This window comes from Sapajus apella, unplaced genomic scaffold, assembly GCF_009761245.1.
Source record: "Sapajus apella isolate SASKATOON/1434 unplaced genomic scaffold, GSC_monkey_1.0 scaffold35, whole genome shotgun sequence".
In the NCBI taxonomy this organism is placed as follows: Eukaryota; Metazoa; Chordata; class Mammalia; order Primates; family Cebidae; genus Sapajus; species Sapajus apella.
In genome coordinates this window covers 3,761,143-3,781,929 of record NW_022436975.1, presented here as the reverse complement: position 1 = coordinate 3,781,929, position 20,787 = coordinate 3,761,143, and the positions used below count along the sequence as shown (strand labels likewise).

At 39.4% G+C, this 20,787-nt stretch overlaps 1 protein-coding gene across 2 annotated transcripts in view; it reads left to right on the top strand.

Annotated features, from left to right (window-relative positions):
• PXDNL (peroxidasin like) overlaps positions 1-20,787 on the top strand; it is a 458,440-nt gene that overhangs the window by 415,882 nt on the left and 21,771 nt on the right. For both annotated transcript variants that reach the window (XM_032296051.1, XM_032296052.1), the window contains exons 20-21: positions 13,423-13,537; positions 19,706-19,835. In XM_032296051.1, coding sequence (XP_032151942.1) covers positions 13,423-13,537; positions 19,706-19,835 — 245 coding nt within the window. The remainder of the gene's footprint in view (positions 1-13,422; positions 13,538-19,705; positions 19,836-20,787) is intronic.

The window sequence follows — 20,787 nt, the reverse complement described above, 5'->3', positions numbered from 1 at the left end:
AAGTCTTTGGCCTCATTGATGTCATTTGTTTATTCATCTCAAAATATTTACTAGGCAGGTGCCACAAGCAGGTGCTGTCCTAGGTGCTGAGGATTAACTGGTAGGTAGGACAAGGTCCTCTTCTGGTCGTCTCAGAGAATGAGAGCAGTGAGACCCAATGTATCCATAGCGTGCTGAGAGTGCAATGAGTTTCTCCCTGACTTTCTTTTGGCAGTTGAGAAAGGCTTCCTGGAGAAGGCTGACATGAGACCTATGGCATTGTCACTCAAGTGAGACCTAATGAAGCTGGAGCAGGATCACTGGCTGTGGATCGTACAATAGGGAGAAATGAGACTGGAGAGGCAAGAAGGTGCTATATAGAGAAGGACCTTGTTTCACCCAGTAAAAATCTAGGTCACCATTCACAAAGCAAAGGCGGGAGCAAGGCTGGAGTGGAGGCAACCAAGGCTGCCTTGAATGCATACATTTATACACACACACACACACACACACACACACACACCATTACAGCTAGTGCTCGACTTACGACCACGATTGGTTCCAACAGACTGGTCGTAACACAATTTGGTCGTAAGTTGAGTAGGCTATATGTACAGTACTGTGAAATTATGTTATAAAAATCTTTAAGTCATATTTTATCATAATTTTCTTTCATTATTGTTATATATCAGAATTTTCTTTGTTCATTTTATGCCATTTGTATCATTTCTACACCATTTTGTTTCTTATTTTTACATTCGTCAGGTTTAAGTAAAACACTACATTACCAGTACAACTGGTTTAACATTTGTAAAACATACAAAATTACAAAATACAGGTGCATACAAAAATACAAAATACAGGTGTAAAAAATACCATAGGAAACATTTTCCAAATTGCAAAACATATCAAAATATATAAACATGTGCGAAACATTTGATTGGCCGCTGGTGCCTGGCTGCGGATCGTTGATGTCGTCATCTGAGGCAGCAGTTGGGGTTACCGGAGTTGTTTTTTTCATAAACATGGTGAGCTTTGTCTGAATTGTATGTTTCTTTTTTTCTTCATAAATTTCACGATACGGACGAAACACACCGTGTGCCATCCATTCAATCCTTGCAAATTGTTTGATGTTTGGGTCCATTGCTTCGAAATGTATAAGAAGTTTATTCAGCAAAGATAAACCATCTGATAATCCCTTAGTGGTGAACTTTCTTTCTGGCTCCACCTCTTCTTTCTCAGCTTCTCTTCTTTCTTCTTTCGCCACTCTTTCTTCTTCCAGTCCAATTAGCTCTTCATTTGTAAGTTCTCCGGATTCTTTGTCTAGCAATTCTTCGACATCTTCCATTTCACACTCCAAAGAAAGGTCTTTAGCAAGTTTTACTATTTTTTCCCGGATCGTTTCAAGTTCATGTTAACTGTCAAATCCGTCAAAATCATTAACATAGCACTTAACACAATTTTTCCAGATGCCATTCATGCACTTTGTTTTCACAGCCTCCCAGGCGGTAGCGATATTCTTGATACACATCAAAATGTTGTAGTGTTTCCAAAAATCTTGCAATGTTAGTTCTGAGTCAGCGTCTATAGCGGTTATTGCTTGAGCGAAGGTGGTTCGGAGATAGTTGGCCTTTAATGTAGCAATCGAACCTTGGTCCATAGGCTGGATGAGTGGAGTCGTGTTTGGTGGAAGAAAAACAAATTTTACATCTGGATGGAGATCGCCTAGATGTGGTGGGTGTCCAGGCGCATTATCAAGTAGCAATAAAATCTTGAAAGGAATATCTTTCTCCAAACAATATTCTCGAACTTGAGGAATAAAACAGTTCATAAACCAGTCTTCAAACAATCCTTGTGTCATCCATGCTTTACGTTGAGAACGAAAGTAGACGGGCAGTGTGTGCTTGTTAACATTCTTGAACGCACGCGGGTTGTCTGAGTGATAAATTAAGATCAGCTTCAGCTTAAACCCTGCGATGTTCCCGCCAAGCAGCAGAGTTAGCCTATCCTTAAATGCTTTAAATCCCGGCATGCTTTTGGCCTCTTTGTGAATATCAGTGCGTGCTGGCATCTGTTTCCAAAATAATCCAGTTTCATCAACATGGAAACTTGTTCTGCTAGATATCCCTCATCTGTAATTAATTCATCCAGACTATCAACAAACTTACGTGCCCCTTCCTCATCCACACTCGCTGCTTCCCCAGTCACTCGAACGCTATGAATTTGGAATCTTTTCTTGAATCTCTGGAACCAGCCAGTGCTTGCTACAAATTGTTGACTGTAATCTTCTCCAGCACGCTCCTTCAGAGTCTGAAATAGACTTCTCGCCTTCATCTGCACAGTAAAAAGACTTAATGGTGTCCGTTTTTGAATTTGATCTTCCATCCAAATATATAGCAATTTCTCCATTTCGTGGATGGGCCCGCTTCGTTGCTTTGTTATAACTGTTGATCGCATGGGTGCAGAACCTTTCACAGCTTCACGAATTCTTTCTTTATCTTTCAAAACCGTCGACACAGTAGAGTGTGATAACTTCGTATCACGTGTGATCACATTCACTTTCTTTCCTCCTTCGTACTGCTTAATTACCTTCATTTTCGTGTCGAGATCGATGGCCTTTCCTTCTTGGCAGGCTGAGGCGTAGACAAAGACAATTTCCTCTTGGTAGACATCTTGGGAGGGGTTTGACGAAAAATATCCGAGACACAAAACACAAATTGCTGTACCGAGTCTGGGATAGCAGTTGAAATGGTGCACGCGGAGATGGTAGTGCTGCCGGAAGCTGGTCCGCACCGTCGTCCGCCCAGCTGGGCAACGTTTGCGCTGCCAGACGTGGAGCAGTCGTGGGTAGTGATTGTGGCCGTAAAGTCAAATGGTCGTAAGTTGCATAGGTTGTAAGTCGATCAATACCTGTAATGCCTCTTGAATATGAGTCATATGGCTGTATCTTCATCCACATCTGTTGCTGTCTTCAAACAGCCTATCTGCTATATTTCATGCCTCCATGTCATACATGGACCAGAAATTTAATTTGATCTAAATTCAAGTCATTTCCTTTTACTTTCCACCCTGGACTCATCCATCAATCCATTCAATTAACAAATAATGACAATGTTATTTGCAGTTTGCGCAAGCCAGAAATCTAGGAGTTAACCTTCTTCTGTTGTCTTCATTCTGTGCTGTGATGTTATGGCTTTTGACACTGACTGTCTGGATTTAAACTTTGTCTCTTCTGTTGAAAAGATATAGAACTTTGTACAAGGTAATGTTATCTTTCTGTGCCTTAGTTTCTTCAGGTTAGCAATAGGGAAGATAATATGGAGTATGGGCTATTGTAAAGTTTCAAAGAAATAACTCATCTAAAGCCTAAGAACAGAGTTTGAGCACATGTATGTATATATACAGATACACATAGATATTTATAAGATAAATATAAATAAGGATAAAATCAAAACATCTACTGCACTAACATTGCATTAAATGTAATGCTGTTTGCTTAAGAGCCAAACACTCAGCAATCAAGGATACTCTGCTCCCTTGGAAGTATCTGGGAATAAATAGCAAAATGAATTAAAAGAAATGATGTCAGAACTACAATATTTTAGCTGTCACATTACAAGAAAGCTGCTTTTCACTGCAGTCTTGTAGGTTATTTCTGTTTAGGTGCATTCATCTCTGTATACCTGCAGTGTTATATACACGATTCCTTGCTTTTGGGTTTTATGTATAGGACCTTGAACAATCTATTGTTGCTTTAAAGTAAATAAATTCCAAAGGCTTATCTTTCTAAAAAATAAATAAAAGAATATCGATGATGAGAGTTGTCTGCAGTGCCTTTTCTCTACATTTTTTTCCTTCTCATATGAGAATTGGAAAGAAAGGTATTTGGCTTAGCTGGAGAAGCTGCATTGTAGTGGAGAGAATACCTCCAGCCTATTCAAAATCGGGAACTATGCCTTATCCATTTTTATTTTCTCTACAGTGCCTAGTCTAATACCTTAATTCAGTAAGTTCTCCATAAATATTTATTGACAAAAACTGTGTGCTATTCAGAAATCGAAAAACTGAGTTTCATTTTATGATTGAAGTTTACTTTCTTTAGTTGTATTCTTCTTAAAATTTTTTTTTTCTCAGATCTCCAAATACCTATGAGTTATTGGTTATCAGTAAAGTACTAAGTTGAGGTAACAGCATAACAGTAGGGGAAAATAACCACCTGTGGGTCCCTTAATAGGTACAGCTTTACTGGAATGTCTTGACTTCTCGCTATAAAAGTAGCAATAGGTCAGGCGTGGTGGCTCACGCCTGTAATCCAAGCACTTTGGAAGGCCGAGGTGGATGGATCACATGAGGTCAGGAGTTTGAGACCAGACTGGTCAACGTGGTGAAGCCCTATCTCTAATAAAAATACAGAAATTAGCCAGGTGTGGTGGCATGTGCCTGTAATCCCAGCTAGTTGGGAGGCTGAGGCAGGAGAATCGCTTGAACCTTGGAGGTGGGGGTTGCAGTGAGCCAAGATTGCACCACTCCATTCCAGCCTGAGCAACAACAGCAAAACTCCTTCTCAAAATAAATAAATAAATAAATAAATAATAAGAGGAGATCCAAGATGGCCAAATAGAAACAGCTCTGGAGTGCAGTTCCCAGTGAGAGCAATGCAGAGGGTGAGTGATCACTGCATTTCAAATGAGGCACCAGGTGCATCTCAGTGGGACTGGTTGCACAGTCGTAGCCCAAGAAAGGTGAGCCAAGGCAGGGTAGGGCACTGCCCCACCCAGGAAGTGCAACCCCTGGAGGACCCTCCTCCCTACCCAACGGAGGCCATCGGGGGCTTTTCCACCCACTCCAGCGCTCTGGTTCAGATACTGCGCTTCTCTGGCAGATTTTACTGCTCACAGACCAGGATATTCCTGGGCTGAAAAGCACCGTGAGTTTCCAGCACAGCTCTTTCAGCCAGTGCTGCGGGTTTCCACACAAAATCTCACACAAATCTGGGCAGCCCTTTGAACCAATGCCTGGAACACCTGGAAGACAGAGCCGCCCATTCAACTGAAAAAGAGGGGGCTGAAAGCAGAGAGCCAGATGATCTGGCTTGGTGGGTCTCTCTCCTACAAAGACCAGCAGTCTGAAACGCTCTGGATTGAGAGTTTCACAGCAAGCACAGCTGAACCCAGGATGGTCCAGCTCTGTGTGGGGAAGGGTATCCAAATTACAGAGGCAGGCTGAGGCAGTTCTGACTGTACCTCTGTAAACAAAACTGCAAGGAAGTTTACACAGCAGCTGGGCAGAGCCCGTGCATCTCAGCAAATGCCTCTGCTGGCAGACTGTGACTAGACTACCTCCTTGCCGGGAAGGGTGTCTCTGAAAAAAGGCAGCAGCACATCAGGACCTTATAAATAAAGCTCCATCTTCCCAGGACAGAGCACCTGGGAAAAGAGGTGGTTATGAGTTCTGCTGCAGCAGACTTAAACGTACCTGCCCAGCAGCTCTGAATGTAACAACAGAGCTCCCAGCACAGCACTAAGCTCTGATAAGGGGCATACTATCACCTCAAGTGGCTCCCCAAGCCCTGTATACCCAAAGAGGCACCTCATAAAGGAGAGCTCTGGCTGACATCTGGCAGGTGCCCTTCTGGGGCAAAGATAACAGAAGAAGAAACCAGCAGCAAATTTTGCTGTTCTGCAGCCCCCCAGGCAAGCAGGGTCTGGAGTGGACCTCCAGCAGTCCTGTAGCAGAGGGGTCTGTCTGTTAGAAGGAAAACAAATAAACGGAAAGAAATAGCTTCAACATCAACAAAAAGGATGTCCACTCAGAGAGCACATCTGAAATAACCAACTTCAAAGACCAAAGGTACATAAATCCACCAAGATGGGAAGAAACCAGCATGAAAAGGATGAAAACACACAAAAAACCAGAATGCCTCTCTTCCCCTAATGGCTCACAACTCCTCACCAACAAGGGAACAAAGCTGGATGGAGAATGAATCTGGGGAATTCACAGAAGCAGGCTTCAGCAGGTGGGTAATAGCAAACTTCCCTGAGCTAAAAGAACATGTTCTACCCCAATGCAAAGAAACTGAAAACCTCAAAAAAAGGTTAGACAAAATGCTAACTGGAATAACCAGATTAGAGAAGAACATAAATGACTTGATGGAACTGAAAAACGCAGCAGGAGAGCTTCACAAAGAATACACAAATTTCAATACCTGAATTGACCAAGCAGACGAAAGGATACCAGACATTGAAGATCAACATAGTGAAATAAAATGAGAAGGCAAGATTAGAGAAAAAGAGTGAAAAGAAATGAACAAAGCCTCCAAGAAATATGAGATTATGTGAAAAGACCTAATCTACATTTGGTCAGCATACCTGAATGTGATGAGGAGAATGAATCCAAGCTGGAAAACACTCTTCAGGATATTATCCAGGAGAACTTCCCCAACCTAGCAAGGCAGGCCAATATTCAAGTCCAGGAAATACAGAGAACACCATAAAGATAATCCTCAAGAAGAGCAACCCCAAGGCACATAATCGTCAGATTCATCAGGGTTGAAATGAAGGAGAAAATGCTAAGGGCAGCCAGAGAGAAAGGTCAGGTTACTCACAAAGGGAAGCCCATCAGACTCACAGAGGATCTCAGCAGAAACCCTACAAGCCAGAAGAGAGTGGGGACCGACATTCAACATCCTTAAAGAAAAGAACTTTCAACCTAGATTTCATATCTAGCCAACCTAAGCTTCATAAGTGAAGGAGAAATAAAATCATTTACAGACAAGCAATTGCTGAGAGATTTTATCACCACCAGGCCTGTCTTACAAAAGATCCTGAAAGAAGCACTAAACAAGGAAAGGAACAACCAGTAGCAGCCACTCCAGAAACATTCCAAATGGTAAAGACCATTGACACAATGAAGAAACTGGATCAACTAATGGGCAAAACAACCAGCTAGCATCAAAATGGCAGGATCAAATTCACACATAACAATGTTAACCTTATATGTAAATGGGCTGAAAGCCCCAGTCAAAAGACACAGACTGTCGAATTGTATGAAAACTCAAAACCCATTGGTGTACTGTATTCAGGAAACTCATCTCATGTGCAAGGACATACATAGGCTCAAAATAAAGGGATGGAGGAAGATTTACCTTGCAAATGGAGAGGAAAAAAAAAAAAAAAGCAGGAGTTGCAATCCTAGTCTCTGATAAAGTGGACTTTAAACCAACAAAGATCAAAAGAGACAAAGAAAGGCATTACATAATGGTAACAGGATCAATGCAACAAGAAGAGCTTAGGATCCTAAATGTAAGTGCACTCAATACAAGAGCACCCAGATACATAAAGTAAGTTCTTAATGACCTGCAAAGAGACTTAAACTCTCACACAATAATAGTGGGAGACTGTAACACTCCACTGTCAATATTAGAAAGATCAACGAAACAGAAAATTAATGGGGATATCTGGGACTTGAACTCAGATCTGGACCTAGCGGACCTAATAGACATCTACAGAACTCCCCACCCCAAATCCACAGAATATACATTTTTCTCAGCACCACATTGTACCTACTCTAAAACTGACCACATAATTGGAAATAAATCACTCCTCAGTAAATGCAAAGGAATGGAAATCAAAACAGTCTCTCAGACCACAGTGCAATCAAATTAGAACTCAGGATTAAGAAACTCACTCAGAACTGCACAACTTCATGGAAACTGAACAACTGGCTCTTGAATGTTGACCAGATAACTGATGAAATGAAGGCAGAAATAAAGATGTTCTTTGAAAGCAAGGAGAATAAAAACATAACTTACCAGAATCCTTGAGACACATTTAAAGCAGTGTTTAGAGGGAAATTTATAGCAATAAATGCCCAGATGAGAAATGAGGAAAGATCTTAAATCAACACCCTACTGTCAAAATTGAAAGAGCTAGAGTAGCAAGATGAAAAAAAAAAAAAAAAACTCAAAAGCTAGCAGAAGACAAGAAATAACTAAGATCAGAGCAGAACTGAAGGAGAGAGAGACACGAAAAACCCTTCAAAAAATCAATAAATCCAGGTGCTGGTTTTTTGAAAAGATCAACAAAATAGACCGCTAGCCAGATTAATAAAAAGGAAAAGAGAGAAGAATCAAATAGATGCAATAAAATGATAGAGGGGATATCACCACCGATTCCACAGAAATACAAAGTATCATCAGAGATTACTACAAACAACTCTATGCACATAAAACAGTAAATCTGAAAGAAATGGATAAATTCCTGGACACTTGCATCCTCCCAAGATTAAACCAGGAAGAAGTTCAAACCCTAAATAGACCAATAACAAGGGCTGAAGTTGAGGCAGCAATTAATAGCCTACCAACCAAAAAAAGTCCAGGTCCAGATGGGTTCACAGCTGAATTCTACCAGACATACAAAGAGGAGCTGTTACAACTCCTTTTGAAGCTATTCCAGACAATACAAAAAGAGGGAATCCTTCCCATATCATTTTATAAGACCAACATCATCCTGATATACCAAAACCTGGCAGAGACTCAACAAAAAAAGAAAACCTCAGGCCAATATCCATAATGAACAAAGATGCAAAAATCTTCAATAAAATACTGGCAAACCCATTGCAACAGCACATCAAAAAGCTTATCCATCACAATCAGGTAGGCTTCATCCGGGGATGCAAGGCTGGTTCAACATACGCAGGTCTATAAACATAATCCATCACACAAATAGAACCAAAGACAAAAACCACATGATTATCTCAATAGATGCGGAGAAGACCTTTGACAAATTTCAACAGCCCTTTATACCAAAAACTCTCAATAAACTAGGTATCGATGGAACATATCTCAAAATAATAAAAGCTATTTACAACAAACCCACAGCCAATATCATACAGAATGGGCAAAAACTGGAAGCATTCCCTTTGATATCGGGCACTAGACAAGGATGCCCTCTCTCACCACTCCTATTCAATATACTATTGGAAGTTCTAGCCAGAGCAATCAGGCAAGAAAAAGAAATAAAGGGTATTCAATTAGGAAAAGAAAGTCAAATTGTTTCTATTTGCAAATGACAAGGTTGTATATTTAGAAGACCCCATTGTCTCAGCCCAAAATCTCCTTAAGTTGATAAGCAACTTCAGCAAAGTCTCAGGATACAAAATCACTGTTGCAGAAATCACAAGCATTCCTATACACCAATAACAGACACAGAGCCAAATCAAGAGGAACTTCCATTCACAATTACTACAAAGAGAATAAAATACCTAGGAATACAACTAACAAAGGATGTAAAGAGTTCTTCAAAGAGAACTACAAACCACTGCTCAAGAAAATAAGAGAGGACACAAACAGATGAAAAAACATTCCATGCTCATGGTTAGGAAGAATCAATATTGTGAAAATGGCATACTGCCCAAAGTAATTTATAGGTTCAATGCTATCCCCATCAAGCCACCTATCACCCTCTTCACAGAACAGGAAAAAACAACTTTAAACTTCATATGGAACAAAAAAAGAGCCTGCATAGGCAAGGCCATCCTAAGAAAAAAGAACAAAGCTGGAAGCATCATGCTACCTGATTTCAAACTATACTCCAAGGCTACAGTAATCAAAACAGCATGGTACTGGTATGAAAACAGAGATATAGACAAATTGAACAGAACAGAGGCCTTGAAGGCAATGCCATGCATCTACGACCATCTGATATTTGACAAATCTGATAAAAAATAAGCAATGGGGAAAGGATTCCTGTTTAATAAGTGGTGTTGGGTAAACTGGCTAGCCATGTGCAGAAAGCATATACTGGACCCCTTCCTTTCACCTTACACAAAAATTAACTCCAGATGGATTAAAGATTTAAACATAAGACCTAACACCATAAAAACCCTAGAAGAAAACCTAGGCAAAACCATTCAGAACATAGGCATAGGCAAGGACTTCATGACTAAAACACCAAAAGCATTGGCAACAAAAGCCAAAATAGACAAATGGGATCTAATTAAACTCCAGAGCTTCTGTACAGCAAAAAAAAAAAACAAAACAAAACAAAAAAAAACAAAACAAAAAAAAACAATCATTAGAGTGAACTGGCAACCAACAGAATGGGAAAAAATTTTTGCGATCCACCCATCTGACAAAAGGCTAATATCCAGAATCTACAAATAACTAAAACAGATTTACAAGAAAAAAACAAACAAACCCATTCAAAATTGGGTGAAGGGTATGAACAGACACTTTTCAAAAGAAGACATATATGAGACCAATGAATATATGAAAAAATGCTCCTCATCGCTGGTGATTAGAGAAATGCAAATCAAAACCACATTGAGATCAACCATCTCCCTCCAATTAGAATGGCAATCATTAAAAAATCTGGAGACAACAGATGCTGGAGAGGTTGTGGAGAAATAGGAACGCTCTTAACACTGTTGGTGGGAGGGTAAATTAGTTCAACCATTGTGGAAGACAATATGGTGATTCCTCAAGGATCTAGAAATAGAAATTCCATTTGACCCAGCAATCCCACTACTGGGTATATTCCCAAAGGATTGTAAATCATTCTATTATAAAAACACAGGCACACGTATGTTCATTGAGGCACTGTTTACAATAGCAATGACCTGGAACCAACCCAAATGCCCATTGATAATAGACTGGACAAGGAAAATGTGGCACATATACACCATGAAATACTATGCAGCCATAAAAAATGAAGAGTTCCTGTCCTTTGTAGAGACATGGATGCATCTTTAAACCATCATTCTCAGCAAACGGATGCAAGAACAGAAAATGAAATACCACATGTTCTCACTCATAGGCGGGTGTTGAACAATGAAGACACATGGACATAGGGAGGGGAGCATCACACACTGGGGTCTGTTGGGGGGGAAATGGGGGGGGGGACGGTGGGGGGTGAGGAGGTTAGGGAGGGATAACTTGGGGAGAAATGCCAGATACAGGTGACAGGGTGATGGAGTCAGCAAACCACTTTACCGTGTATGTACATATACAACAATCTTACATGATCTGCACATGTACCCCAGAACATAAAGCACAATGAAAAAAAATGAACACTAATTAAAAAATGAAATAAATAAATAAAGTAGTAATAGAAATATTTTCAGTAGACGCCTTTGCCACCAGTTCATCGGCAAAACTGTCCAGACAATGGCAGCTTCTATTGCCACCATCCTTCCTCTCTTTCTGAACAATTCTCTGTTCCCAGTAGTTCAATATTTTCATGTGGCTTCTAGATTGTTCAAAATCTCCCACCTATGCCAGGGCTTCCTCGCTTCCTCCATTAAAGTGGCTCAGGCTTTGAAATGGCCTAGTCTCTGTGTTAAACTTACAAGTTCTGAATTTTTTTTTTTTTTTTTTTTTGAGATGGAGTTTCGCTCTGTTGCCCAGGCTGGAGTGCAATGACACGATTTCACCTCACTCCACCCTCCACCTCCCAAGTTCAAGCAATTCTCCTGCCTCAGCCTCCCGAGTTGCTGGGGTTATAAGTGTGTACCACTACGTCGAGCTAATTTTTGCATTCTTAGTAGAGACAAGGTTTCACTATGTTGGCCAGGTGGTGTTGAACTCGTGACCTCAAGTGATCCACTGGCTCTGGTCTCCCAAAGTGCTGGGAGTGTAGAGGTGAGCCACTGCACCTGGTCTCCAGAAATTTTTTATCCGATTATGGTAATAGACAGCAATATGATAATTAACTTGTAAACCTTTCAAGAAACCTTGGATTTTCTTCAATGAACTGTTTTTGAATTTTATAAATGAAGACTTTTTATTGAAAACAAGGACAAAAGAAAGCAAAAGTTAGAAGTAGAGAACAAAAAAGAAAACAAATAGCAACCATAACCAGTATTCTAGACATGTCACTGTTGTCATTTTGAGATGCTTTCATTTTAGTTTATTTCTGGTATGTTTTAATATCATTGAGTTCATATTTATAAGTTGTACTCTTGTTTGCTGTTATAGCATTTGCAGTTTGTTGTGTCATTTTAAAAATCATCCTAAATTTCATATTCATGTTTGCTTAATAATCTTTCACATCATATTCCTCCTGAACTTAATTCACATATGATAAGGTGAAGATGTAAGTCGTTTTCACTTTCTCTTCTTTAAGGAATAATTTGCTAGTTGTCCAGAACAAAAGTAATCTCTCTCTATTTTATAATTTGTGCTGCCTAAGATAACGTGTTAAATTTGACTGCATGGTAAGATGCTCTGAAGTTGCTATCCTGTTTTTTTTTTTTAGGTATTTTCCCACCAATATTAAGAATTTTTATTTTTTAACTTCATATATAGTACTTTTACTATCTGGGAATGTAGATTTCTACATCGTTCTTTTTCATTTTCAGAATATCTTAGTTTCCAGATCATCTGTTTTGATATGAAATTTTAGAGAATGTATTAGGCTGTTTTTGCATTGCTATAAAGAAATACCCAAGACTGCGTAATTTATAAAGAAAAGCATTTGGCCTGGCACGGTGGCTCACGCCTGTAATCCCAGCACTTTGGGAGGCCGAGGCGGGCAAATCACAAGGTCAAGAGATCGAGACCATCCTGGCCAACATATTGAAACCCCATCTCTGCTATGAGCTCAGTCTCTCCGGAGGCTTCAGGGAGCTTTTACTCATGGCTCAGGCAAAGGGGAGCAGGAGGCAGGACACGTAACATGAGCGGGTGCACGAGAGTTGGGGGAGGTCCCACAACAGATCTCCGGAGAACTCACTGGCTATGGTGAGAACAGCACAAAGACATGAGGGAAACGCTCCCACATCCGGATATCTCCTACCAGGCTCCACCAACACTGGGGATTACATCTCAACAGGAGGTTTGAGAGGGATATCCATACTACATCAGAGGCTACTTTTTAAAGTTCCATATTTATTTGCAAAAAGCTTTTCATAATATTCTCATATCTTTTTGATTCTCATAAAAATACAAAACATAAAACTTACCATCTTAACCACTTTCAGGGCTCAGTACAGTTGTGCCACGGAGGGCATCTTAAAAAACAAATCTCTAGTAGGTAGCAGGTATGGCTGAGACACTTTGAGGAGTACCCAAATTTCAAGCATTCCACCCAGGGCTCTCCTGCTTCTTTCTTCATTGTGCTGAGTCCTTAGTGAATAAAAGACGCCATGCAATCCATGCCCTTACTAAGATTCAACATCACTCTTCCTGGGGCTGCTCCGGAGGTTCTGCAGATTGCTTTGCATCCCACTTGCTGCAAAACAGGGCTTCAGTGACACGCAAAAGCAAGAATCTGAGACTGTTGTCACCCAGCAAAATGAAACTGACTAGATGGGTCTCTCTTGCTCTTACTCTCTGCTCTTTCTTCTTGGCACTCTTGCCCTCTCTGGCCATTAAAGAAATCATCTAGAGGAGATTGTGACACCCCATCTAACACGATGTTATTGTGGTTACTTCTTTCCCCACAGACTGTAGAAGTAGAGGACAGTTCAGAGCAGTAACACAAGAATCTCAAAAGAAACGTTCAGCTCAATACAGCTATCCTGATGACAAAGATACGGAGTTGACTCATCTAAGAAGTAGGTATGTATAGAAATATTCCATTTCTTTAGCCAACTTACTATAGATTTACTTGAAGCCTACAATTTGTTTGTTACTTTTTTAAGAGAGACCGCAGTTAACTTTTTTACATATAGGATGAATCACATGAAAAGGAGCAAACACAATTTATTCTGTAATGTGTTTGGGTTCTATTTCACTCTGCAGTATGCTAGCCAGAGCGTATTTGGCAATGAATTTTTCTCAATAAAGTGCTGAAAACTGCATGTATTAGATGCTAGTTTTGACTCCTTAAATTACATTATGAATTGATATTTTTCAGATTCTTTTTGAAAATATGACACATCGTATTGTTTGTGGAAAAGGTAATAGCATTTATTAAGTTAATTCATGTTAAGTTGATTTGAATTCATTAATAGTATATGGCAAGGAAGGCTTGATTTGTGACCAACATGGAATATTTTTGAATTCTCAGAAAACTGAGAAATGTCAGTCTTATTCCTTTGAAATCCCTTAGGACTTCTTTTGTGAAGCTTATATACTAGCCTGGTACAAAGTGTTGCTTTAGAAAGTTTCTCCTCACCATTGACTTGGAAGCTTCTGAAAGCAGAAACACCACCTTGTGCATAGATATGTCCAGTAGCTCCTTTTCATTGGATAACGAGTCTGTACATACTTGTGAAACTAAGCTACCAAAATAAGCGTTGCAATTCACAACTCCACAGGCGATGCAGGTTTTTTCAAGGAGCCACGTGTTCTATTTTTGTCATTCATAGCTGCCTCCTAAGTACTATAATTCAGTCAAATTCAAAGTCCGTTTTTGGCATCCATTTCTTCAATTACAGCTGTAAACTTGAACAATATATGGACCCTGTACTCTAAGATTTGCAACTGAGGAGAGGGGATAGTGTTGTTGGAAAGGAAGGGTGAAGGCTTTAGAGTCAGGCACGTGGATCCAAATCCTATTTCTCCCGCTTCATAACTATGCATGTTACATTAAATTTCCAAATCTCCATTTCCTCGGCTGTAAAATGGGTATGTAATACCTACTTTACAGGATTATTGTTTTAACTTGAGGATACATAAGTAAAGCACTGGATGCTAATATAGAAGCTAGCATTTTATGGTATTCTGTAACACACATTCGGTAATGACTCAGGTTGTCGTAGTGTTCACTGCATGCCAAACACTCTTTTAAGCATCGAACAAATATTATGAAAGTGCTCATGTGAATACTGATGTGAAATCCAGTCATGGAGTGAGTCATGCAGAATAAGAGGTGATTAATTCTGACTGGGGTCCCTCAACAGGATAAACAGAGGAGGAATCTTGAAGGATAGGCTAGGATTTTGAAAGCATTTAGGGGAGTCCCAGTCTGAAAGAATAACAGGAGCAAAGGGAAGTGAGGTGTGTTTGAAGAATGATAAGGCTCATGTGTCTAAATGAGTTGGTCCCAAGTATTCGGGAAGCTGAGGTGGGAGGATTGCCTGAGACCAGGACTTTAAGACCAGCCTGGGTCACACAGTGAGATTCCATTTTTTTAAATTAAAAAATTAGCTGGGCATGGTAGCGTATACCAGTACTCCATGCTATAGGGAGGCTGAGGCAGGAAAATGCCTTGAGCTCAGAAGTTTGAGGCTGCCGTGAATTACGATCACAGCACTGTACATCCTGAGAGATAGAGCGAGACTCTTGTCTATAGACTTAAAAAAAACAAAAACCCCAAACCGGTTGAATGAATGAATGAATGAGCTACTGTGTTCAATAACGAGGAATGAAGGACATTTTTCCAGAATGTTCTAAAAGAAGGTCGAAGCAAAGAGCGAAGAGCTGTAAATACCAAGGTAAGGAAATGAAATACATTTTATGTGTTTCTGGAGCTACTCTCTGCAAGGCGATTAGAACGGTGATCAGGAGTTGGAGTCTTAGTGAGGACCATTTTTAAATAATTTGAGTGTTGGGAAACATTCTCTTGGCTCTTTTATTTAGCATTTCATCTGTTTTTCCATTGATTTAGGTGAAGTGTGTTACCAGTGTGTCATCAGAAGTGGGTACCAGACTCATATACTAGAGGGCAGTTTCCCTTGTTTTATAAGATGGTGATGGGGATTGGGCTTTCTAGTGGTGTCCACAAGCACAGGCCTGTATAACAACACCCATTACTACCTTCTGTCCTTCCTACAGCCACACCCAGATCCCTCCGCAAAGATTCATTTTGCTTGTTTCTGAGATAAAATTAACTTGTTCTCTAAATACTTAATACTCTGGGTGGCCCCATTGAAGCCCCGCCCAAATGTTGCCTCAGCTGAAGATTGGTTAATTTCATTTTCAGCCCCTGCCAATCTTATCAAACTTGTACTCAAAGGCACACCTTACCATTAGCAGTTCAGTTTGTCATTAATCTGACAATAAAAAGATAAAAAGAGCTCTGATTTGTTTTGCTTTATAACAACACACGCTTTAGTAATCCTTTATAGATTGTTTCTGTTGTGCTTAAATGTACCATAGTTGTTTAGATCAGAGGAGGTCGAATTCCCTCAACCCACACGCACAAATAACTGATGTTGTAATTTCACTTCTTGTTTTCTCTCTGTGCCTATTTTTCTTGTCCTTATCCTCTCCTCTCTATCCTTTCTTTTCTCTGTCTTGGTCACAAATTTAAACCTTCCTTTCAATACCCTATTCAAGAGTCATTTCTTATAAGCAATATGTTGAGTTTTGTGTTTTCAGTAAGCATCTGAAATACAGCAACATCCACAGTGTCTTGGGTTTTTGTCTTTCATTTTTTGCAATAACCTTCCTACCTGGGCTCCTTACCTCTCTTCTCTCCTTCCAATTTGTCTAAAATATAAATCTGATCATTCTTTAAATGACCCACCACTCTCTATGGGTGGAAAATAGACTGTGTACTGGTTAAGAGCAAGGCTCTTTTTCTTTTTTGGAATCCTAATCTGCATCCAAGCTGTGCAGTTTAACAGCTGTGTCTATCATGGACATGTTCACAGTTTTCTAAGCTGCAGTATTCTCACCGGAAGCACAGGCAAAGTGTCTCACAGAACTATTGGGCAGTTAAATGACACAAAGTGCACAGTGGCACTTCGACTCCTGCCTGGCGCAGAACAGACACTAACCATGTGGGCCTGACATGGGATTCTCTTTATACGGTTTCCCAGACTCATTCCCGCTCTGCTCCCAGGCAGAAGACATTGCCTTCTTATACGTTTATGCATTCATGTTTGTATGAAACTACGGGGATTTTAGTCTTCATATTATGTGCTTTTCAGAGCTTTCTAATTTTTTTTTTCAATCAGAAATCAACAATGCAAAGTAAGTTTTGAGATAAAAGAATCAATTTTCCTGATGAATTTAAGTGGTATTTTTTCTTCTGCACTTCTGCCTTAATGACTTTTTCTAAAATAACATGTGCTACCTTTGCTATGGAAAAAACCTATTTGTAAATGAAATAATAAACTAAAAATATAAAGAATTACATTAAAGTTTATTCTTATGAATCTAGGTGATCCCGCCCCTATTTTTTAATTGAGTACTGATGACTTTTATCCTTTACTATGTTTTGCAAATCTTCTTAAATAACATATAATTTTTTAGGGGTAAAAACCTATCTTTGATATATTTTATTTTACTTCATTAATTTATTTTTTATTGGGATAAGAACAGTTAACATGAGATCATACCTCTTAACACATTTGTAAGTGTACAATACAGTCTTGTTCATCCATCCATTGATAGACAGATTGTTTCTATATCATAGCAATTGTGAATAATGCTGCAAGTCACATGGGAGTGCAGACATCTCTTTGATATAGTCATTTCAATTACTTTGGCTATATACCCAGAAGTGGGATTGCTAGAGGAAATGGCAGTTCCATGTTGTTTTTCGAGGAGTCTCCATACTGTTTTCCTCAGTGACTACACCATTCCACATTTCCACCAGCCAACATATAATCCTCACTGACATTTGTTATCTTTTGTTTCTTGATAATAGTCATCCTGACAGGTATGAGGTGCTATGTCATTGTAGTTCTAGAGGACTTTATGCTAAGTGAAATGACCCAGTCACAAAAGAAAGATATCACATCATTCTATTTATACGAGGTATCTAAAATAGTTGGACTCAAAGAGGCAGAGAATAGGATGGTGGTTGCCAGGGGCTAGGAGGAGGAAGAAATGGAGAACTGCTGCTCAATGAGTAAAGAGTTTTACTTATGCAAGATGAGTAAGTTCCAGAGATTCGCTGTACAAGCTAGTAGTTGATATACGGTACTGTACACTTTCAAAGATGTTGAGAAGATAGCTCTCATACTTAAGTGTCATCATAAAAACAAATAAAAACCAAAACAAATCACATGCACACATGCAAAAACATAAGGAAATTTTTGGAAGTGGTGAATATATGTATATTTATTACTCTGTAGTGTCACAGGTATATATGCACATGTCCAAGCTCATCAAAATGTATACATTAAGTATATGTGTTTCTGTATGTATCAGTTGTACATCAGTAAAGCTTAACATATAGTATCATTGCCTATAAGTACAAGGTTGTACCTCTTATTTGTCTTCCTAATGCAGATGTTACATATCTTGTTTGTTCGCCAACTGTTCTGTTCAGAAAGAATGTGAGGCACCTACTGGCAGTACCTCCACACCCTGCACCCGTCTGCCTGAGCATAATGCCTGATGTTTGGGACATACCCACACATACTTGTTAAATTGTTCATATCGTGCTACTCCACAACATCTGGGCTCACCATCAGCCGCTTCCCTATGTGCCCACATGTGGTCTTTTGACTTGGTTGTATCTTCATGCTCCCAGTCAGGCTTCTTCAGGATTAAATACCTTTGATTAGACACTGAAGGTTTACAGGAGAGAGCACTATGAAAATAAAAGGGTCCAATCATTTGCATTAATGGTATCCCTAACAACACTTGTACGTTTAAACCATTTTAACACAGTACTCTATAGAACCTAGCATGCCGTCAATATTGATTCACGGTGTTCACAGTGTCTCAGAGGTCATGGAGTTATTCAGTAACTAAGCCACTGATGTTGGTAACTTTGTTATTGTTCCATATTTCTCCTTTTTAAATTCCCTGATTGCTGTAGGCTCTATAACATGTCTCTGATTTATACATTGTTTTACAAGCTCATAGAATGTACTGTTTCTGGTAAGCCATTTTCTTAGTAAACAATGGAAGACATATTTCAAATAGAATAAAGTAGAACGATTTTGAAAGTTATAATAGTTTCTTCACAAGGAACAACTTTTTTTTTCACTTTAAGTGCATACTATATCTGGCGTTTCTCCCCATGCTATCCCTCCCCATGCTCCCCTCCCTTCCCACTCCCCACTGTCTCTCCCCTACACCCACAACTGTCCCCAATGTGTGATGCTCCTCTCCCTGAGTCCACGTGTCCTCATTGTTCAACACCAACTTTTTACATTTGGAAAAAAGCCCTGAAAACTTGAAACACAGATATCACGCCTAATAAATCAAATCTATCTAAAAGTATTTTAACAATACATCATAATTTTAGATAGAAGGAACTTTCATTTCTATTTCCCAAACTAGTTATTGGCTTCTGTTTTTTGAAAACCGCAGCAAACTTTAAGAAACATATCTTCATTCAACCCAAGATTTCCTTATAACCTTTCGTTATCAACAAGACCATGCTATTTTGCACCAGGTTTAAAGTTAGATTTTTGTCACTCAGAATATCCTTATTTTAGTTCTTGCCATGAATTTATAATAGAGAAAGCAACTTTCCTACCTGGCTACTACATAACACGTTGTATTAAATTTGTCACTGCTCTTTCACTGTTTAAAGTGCAATGAGGAATTCATTAGCAAAAGACATACTTTAAGATCTAAATAATATATCAAATGTATACGTAATATAACATGACATTCCCTTTATGTCATAAGAAATACTTTCTTATCATTTTAGATAAATTACGTGAAGTAGATGTGACACTCTGGATTACGATTTCATGTGCCATTTAATTTTAATTTCGAACCCCCCTCATACTGTTTTCCTTTCCTGATCACACAGAACACCAATCACAATGCCTTGTTCATGCCAAATGACCAAAGAAGATTTGATGATATTTTAAAATTCTCACACAACTTTTAATTTTCAGCATTTTATTTGCTTCTTGTTATAAACAGGCAACAAGATAAAATGTATGTGGGTGAAGATACTAGAAATGTGGCAGTTCTGGCAAAAACAAAGTTCTCCCAGGATTTCAGCAAGTTTGCAGCGGAAATTCAGGAAACCATCACAGCACTCAGAGAGCAGGTTTGTTTTCTCCTCAAATAACATGTCCTTATTGTATGCCTTGGAATAACTAGACATACCTGTCCAGTAACTCTACACAATTACAGCACAGTATCAGAATAATAGGAACCTATACAGGGAGTTGCATTGCCTTTTTTTTTTTTCTGTCTTTACTTTTGTTTCTTAAAGAAACAATCGTGTTCTGTTGTCCTGGCTGGAGTGCAGTGGCACAATCCCATCTCACTTGTAGCCTCTGTCTCTTGGGTTCATTGATTCTCGTGCCTCAGTGTCCTGAGTAGCTGGGATGACAGGCACCAGTCACTACACTCAGCTAATTTTTGTATTTTTAGTAGAAACGGGGTTTCGCCATGTTGGCCAGGCTAGTCTCGAACTCCTGGCCTCAAGTGATTCCCCCACCTTGACCTCCCAAAGTTCTGGGATTATGGACGTGAGCTACTACGTCGTAGGAAGTAGTATTGTAATAAGAATTGAGTTAGGAAAGGAGGACTTGGGGAAACTCACACTTCAAACAGGCAGAGAGTCTTATCATCTCTACCTAATGCTCAGGGATCCTATGGGCATGAATTTGGCCGGCAGTGGCTCCGCTCAGCGCTCCCGAGTGCCTCACCAGCAATTTTCCGAATAACTGTGAGCTTAATGCCTGCTTCATCTCCACAGATGGAGATCATTTTTAACAGCACGACATATACTTTTCGTATCAATTTTTCTTGGAGTGGAGTCAAAGAAGCTTCTTCGGAATTACTGTTTTTTCTTTCTGACAAAGTTATAGAAAACAACATTCCCACACCCTGCTACACTTTTGCTTATCTTGTCAGTTGTTCTGGCTCATGCCCTATTTCATTTTTTCAAAAACTTGGAGATGAATGAACAAGAAGGAAAAAGAGTTGTATTAGGAATAGCAATGTAGATGTTTTTATTAAAAAATATGTCTGATTTCTTTCAAGGCATGGTG